We start from the raw sequence: 6,169 nt of genomic DNA, 5'->3' as shown, positions 1-6,169 counted from the left end.
GAAAAGGTTCAGCTAAAGGTGCAGTATGTAACTTAAACTAGTTAAACTTTCAGGCTGCGGGGTCTCGTCGTGTCCCCGTCCTCTGGAATAACCCACCCAGTGACCTCAGTCTGAGATTTAAAATCCTAAAACTAAGGGATGTGTCTTGCACCTGTTACCTGTTTCTCTCTCTCTCTGTGTTTTCTCACGAGCCACCAGCATCACTCTAACCTCCCTGATCACAGTACGTTTATCATGTGTAAAATAATTTAAATTCTCCTACATGTGCATCTTTGCATGTAGATCTGGTGTGTCGAGCCCTCAGGGAGCGGGTCCAGCACTGAGGGGAGTTCAGGGACATCATGTGTGTGTGAGGCTGCATTTGAGAATATCAAGGTCAAACTGGGCCGTGACACCAGATCCTTGATGGTCGTGTTAATCACGGCTCAACATGAGTGGTCTGTGTTGGTGTAGCTCACGTTGATGGCCCTCTATTGGTTCCTAACAGCCTGTTTCTGAACTTATGATTGGTCTCTTTTTTAATCCCCCATGTGGGGGTGGAGCCCCCAGTGACAGGAGGGTGAAAAGCTCTTTAACAGGAGACCTTCAGCAAGACGACTGAGCAACTGGTCTGCAGGTACTGTACCTCCTTTACTCTCTTCTCTGAACTTCCAGAACTTAGTACCAAACAGAACAAACGATCTTCTTGCATGTTGCTGATGTTTCATCTGTTGCATTTCATCAGTCGGTGCATGTTGTAAAAGTTTGGAAGATGTTAGAAAAGTAAGATTAAAACGTTTTTTTCAATCTTAAGTTCAAATCTTTGTAGTCCAAACAGCCTCTCTTTTCAGATTTTTCTAAGTGTTGCTCTGAAGCCCCTCAGGTGGCGTTCGTCCTCTCCAAAGGACACAGGAGAGGACGAAGCTGCTCTTACGTCTTGCACGTATCACCTCCGAGTTAAAAGGTCACACTGGTGAGGGGTGGGGCAGCTGATCCCAGGTCTGCAGTGGACCTGAGTATTCACCTGTAGATCAGCGTCAGGTTCATCATTTATGATACTGTGTGTTTTACCCTCTGTCCCATTGACTTGGCCTCATGACAGTCTGGTCTTGTGACTAGTCCAGAATGTCACAGCATTGTGAGCCAGACATGGTTTGGGTCTTGGCACCGGATCCTGGCAGCACCCTGTGAAGATCTATAAATAATATTAGCAGTGACCCCGACAGACTACAGCTCTGAACCTGCACAGAGTTAAAGGGGAAACGAGTCTGTGGATAAATGTGGTGATTGTAGTACTCCTCAGCTCGGTGTAGTACAGACTGGCTGAGTTTCAGCTCTGACCAGGATTAGTACGTAGTAATCACGTCTTAATATAGAACGTCCTTCTATATTAAGATGCAGCCTCATGGACACCACCAACAGTCCTTACAGTAGCACTTCAGTACAAATGTTTTATATATATTACCGTTGTAGCCTGTATTAAAATCTGTGTCTTTATTTCAAATCTGCCAGATGTTCCACATTAAGAAACTCTCTGTTAATAATAAAGCTGTCAGTACATGATTCAATCAGTTAGTGAACAGACACGGGGTCAAACATCGAGTCTACACCGCTGTGATTGTTTTCTCTGGAAACAGACGCACGTTTCTCAGCTGTCAGTTCCCAAAGTGAAATTCTGCACCGATAAAGAAAAAGCTGAGTAACAGTAACACATGTACCTTAAACCAAGCTGTAAGTTCACACAGTTAATTCTAAAAATGAGCTGTAAATGTATGTTTGGATGTTTTCAGGAGCCCTTTGTGTCTTTTAATCGTAGTTATTTCTAATTGTTTATCTCTGGGTTCATTTTGTGACTGTTTCTGTTGTTTATGTCTTTTTGACTGATCTCTTCTCTGGATTTTCTTACATCTTTTTTGGAGATCACCTTTATGACTCTGACTAAACTATGTCTTTTGGGTTTGTGTGTTTTTATTCTCTCCAGCTCATCTGTTACTCAACGAGCACAGAGATGGCGAGCTCTTTCACACGCCTCATGTCCGGCCGCGGCACGGCCGTGCTGTTGGCCAGCTTGGGTGCAGGAACGATGGCAACCGGCTTCTTGCTGAGTGAAAACAGTTCCCTGGCTGCTGAGGCGAGGAAGAAGCTGTATCCTCCCAGGTAGGAAGGACAGCAGTGAAACTAAAGATAAAATGGGTGAATAGATGAAGACTCAGATAGACGAGGGGGAAATGAGCAGTCTGCTGCTGTAGGTGCTCTGGATGAGCGACTGTGATCATTACATTTCAATCAAAAGTGAAAGTGTGCTGCAGAAAGGGTGGAGCATGGATCACAGGATCAGTGCAGACATGTGACACAGTAGCCACAGCGACAGCGACGCTCTCAGGTTTTTACCTGCTGTACCTGAGAGTCAGTCGCTCCCCCCCCTCACACACACACTTTTACCTTCTCCTCCCTCAATGAGTCAAAATCTCGTTTTCAGACTTTTGTTGTTTTAGTTAAATGACTGTAAAGTTGTTCTAATCTAAATATGTAGCGTTTAGTATCACAAAGAAACATTTATTAGAGCCTGTCTAACTCGGTCCCACTCACTGTCTCACACTGTAATATGTGTTTCAGTCTAATTAACCTTCACTGACCTGAGGGGGGGGCGTTCATCATTTCCTCTGAAGCACCTGTCGTGTCTTAAACTGTGCAGACTCTGTTTTTATTCTTTAAAATCACAGCTGAATCAGAAACATGAGCCTAAATGAACTCTAATGTGTGGTTTGTGTGAAACAGCCTCTAACAAACCTCTTAAAGAACTGATGCAGCCTCCGACTGATGTGAGACGTCAAACTGATCAGTTATCAAATAATATTGACCAGGTAGAATTCAAGCAAAATACAAATTAAAAAGGCAGTTATGTAAGTCGGGCCCTTCAATATTTGATGGTGAGGCTTTCACATCTGTTTGATTCACTCAGGAAATGTCTCTTCTTTGACTGTAGATTTTAGAAGAAATAAAAACTGCACAGAAACCCGTGCTACGGTGAATCACAGTCAGATCTCAAGACTTAAACCAGGCTTGTCAGAGCAGGATTACTCGTTCATCATGTTCCAGTTACTCTTTCACAATTTGTCCGATTCATCCTCTTGTGCAGCTGTGACTTCCCCGACCTGAGGAAACATAACAACTGTATGGCTTCGGCCCTGACTCCAGCTATTTACGCCAAACTGAGGGACAAGGTCACCCCCAACAACTGGACCCTGGACCAGTGCATCCAGACTGGAGTGGACAACCCAGGACACCCTTTCATCAAGACGGTGGGCTGTGTGGCTGGTGACGAGGAAAGCTACGAGGTAAGAGCAGTCAAATTAAGTTTGACAGTGTCGTCCGACCCAGATGAGCTCCTTAGACTGACCATAATTATTACTGCGTATTCAGAACTGAGATGAATCAGCTATAGTTCATCTTACCCTGGATTCTGTGTGCCCCCTCACCTCTGTTGTTTTCTGCCCCCTCCAGGTGTTTGCTGATCTCTTTGACCCGGTCATCAAAGACAGACACAACGGCTATGACCCCAGAACCATGAAACACCCCACTGACCTGGACTCCTCCAAGGTTTTTACACCTTCACACCCCTTGTTGCACCATCAGTCCACCACCTGCTGTTCCATTAACTACTGTGTACGTTCTCCCCTTGTTGCCAGATCACCAACGGTGTTTTTGATGACAAATATGTTCTGTCATCCCGAGTCCGGACCGGCCGCAGTATCCGCGGGCTGAGCCTTCCCCCAGCCTGTTCGAGGGCTGAACGTCGGGAGGTGGAGCGGGTGGCTGTGATGGCTCTGGCCGGCTTGAAGGGAGACCTGTCTGGACGCTATTACAGCCTGGGAGACATGACGGAGAAGGAACAGCAGCAGCTTATTGACGTGAGTTTATCTCCAGTTTTCATGCAAAGCAGAATCAAAAGATTAATGCACCAAGTGAGAGACACACAAGCAGCTTCATCACAGAAACAGAGTTTAAATAAACCTAAACGTGCAGTCAGGAGAAGGCTGTGTAAAGAGGTCCAAACTGAGATGAAGAGGGGCTCGAGTTCTTACAGACTCACAACTGTGACCTGTGGTGAATTCAGCTCCTCTAACATCTGTGTGCAGAGTCTTTAATCATGAAAATAAAGATCTTAAAAATCTTCAAATCTTTATAGTTGTCAGATACTTTTAGTGGAGTTTAAATTGCAGTTTTTCCCTCTGACTTGAAGCATCGGAGTAAAAGTACCACAAAGTTACAGAAAACACTTTCGACTCCTCTTTGATACACCCCGCCTCTGTTTCCTCCTCCCTTCCACCTTCAGGACCACTTCCTGTTTGACAAACCCGTCTCCCCACTGCTGACATGTGCCTTTATGGCCAGAGACTGGCCCGACGCTAGGGGCATCTGGTACGGTCTACTCAGCTCTCCTGCATGTCTGCTGTGTGACAGTTCACACTCTAACCCCCACATGTTGACCAGTGACGTCAGTGATGTATTCAATCCTAAAATATCTTCCACACCCCGTAAAACTCGATAGAAACATTCAGTAACAACACTGTCTATTACAAATGTACCTTCACAACACTGCAGAACAACAATCCAGCACAGAGAAGCAGCATGAATATCAAAGTGTGTGTGTGAAGGACCCTGTTCACGAGTCATCTGTGGTCGTGTTTTACCTGCTGAGCTCTTTCTGTGTTCTCCTCAGGCACAACAATGACAAGACCTTCCTGATCTGGGTGAATGAGGAAGACCACACCAGAGTCATCTCCATGGAGAAGGGAGGCAACATGAAGCGAGTGTTTGAGAGGTTCTGCAGGGGGCTCAAACAGGTACGCTGGAGTCGGAATGAACACACACGTGGACATTTGATTTTGAAAACGTCCAGAGATGATGATGATGATGCTGGTGGCCTGGCTCCAGTTGGTGAATGACTTGTCATATGGAGCCATCTCCAGCTCCCATTTTTAACCCTTTATGACTTCATGACTGCAGCTGTACTTAGTGTTTAATGCCAATTAGTGAATCTTAGAATCTCAGACCATTAAACCATTAAACCATATGTACCATAAAGTCTCGACTTTAGTTTATTTTGGAGAGACGTAGTTTCATGTGAGCGGTCGTATCTTGTCGTATCTCACAGGTGGAGAGTCTGATCCAGGAGAGAGGCTGGGAATTCATGTGGAACGAGCATCTGGGCTACATCCTCACGTGTCCCTCCAACCTGGGCACCGGCCTCAGGGCAGGTGTGCACGTTCGCCTGCCAAAACTCAGCAAGGTATCTCACATGGTCCTGATGAGGACAACTCGGGAGGAACACAGATACAGCTTTAAACATTTCTGAATAATAATAATAATTAAGTTGGACGAAGTCACTAAAGTTGTTCTGGAAACAGACCAGAGACAAACTTTTTACATTTCTGCTCTCTGAATCTTTTTACTGTACTTGCACCTTGTTACAAATAATTATAATAATAAAAATAACAATAATAAAACACTCTGCAGGATCCACGATTCTCTAAAGTCCTCGACAACCTGCGGCTGCAGAAAAGAGGCACAGGAGGAGTGGACACTGCTGCCACTGGAGACACCTTTGACATTTCCAACCTTGACCGTCTGGGTAAATCTGAGGTGAGGATCATTCCGCTGTGGTTATGTCATTTTTTATTGTGAGCTGCAGCATCTCACATAAAACAGCCACTCTGAGGTGGTTTAGGTGCAGAAGTGAACTATGTTTGTGTTTGTAGGTGGAGTTGGTCCAGCTGGTGGTCGATGGGGTCAACTACCTGATCGAGTGTGAGAAGAAGCTGGAGAAGGGCCAGGACTTCAAAGTCCCAGCTCCCATTGTTCAGTTTAAAAAATAAAAACGGGACTCCTCGTCTGATAACTCGTTAGCAGGAGCTCACCTCTCGGCTCCGTGCTCCCACCCAAACCGAGCCAGTGGACAAATGTCAGAATGACTGGAAATCTTTAGGGAAACCTAATCTAATAGCTGATCTGCAGTCGGGGAGAATTCTACCTCAAGTTAAGGTCTTTACTGTAACCCTGACTTCAATAAAGCCAACAGTAGAAAAACTGTTTGAGATGTTTTTTCAGGTGTCCTCCCCAACCCGTCTCCAGTCGGCTGCACCACTGATGATTTTAGGTGAGTTACTTTAACTGGGGTTAAAACCTT

General features: G+C 45.3%; 1 protein-coding gene across 1 annotated transcript; it reads left to right on the top strand.

Annotated features, from left to right (window-relative positions):
• Positions 1-487: 487 nt before the first annotated feature.
• Positions 488-6,070, top strand: ckmt2a (creatine kinase, mitochondrial 2a (sarcomeric)). Its single transcript, XM_026356954.1, has 10 exons — positions 488-616; positions 1,961-2,136; positions 3,119-3,317; positions 3,484-3,579; positions 3,669-3,890; positions 4,316-4,401; positions 4,703-4,826; positions 5,138-5,272; positions 5,500-5,625; positions 5,742-6,070. The coding sequence occupies exons 2-10, from the start codon at positions 1,988-1,990 to the stop codon at positions 5,856-5,858; spliced, it is 1,254 nt and encodes a 417-aa protein (XP_026212739.1). The 5' UTR covers positions 488-616; positions 1,961-1,987; the 3' UTR covers positions 5,859-6,070.
• The last annotated feature ends 99 nt before the right edge of the window (positions 6,071-6,169 follow it).

The sequence above is a fragment of the Anabas testudineus genome, chromosome 12, assembly GCF_900324465.2.
Source record: "Anabas testudineus chromosome 12, fAnaTes1.2, whole genome shotgun sequence".
Lineage (NCBI taxonomy): Eukaryota > Metazoa > Chordata > Actinopteri > Anabantiformes > Anabantidae > Anabas > Anabas testudineus.
The sequence above is the reverse complement of the archived record's forward strand: the minus strand, read 5'-3'. Positions and strand labels throughout refer to the sequence as shown.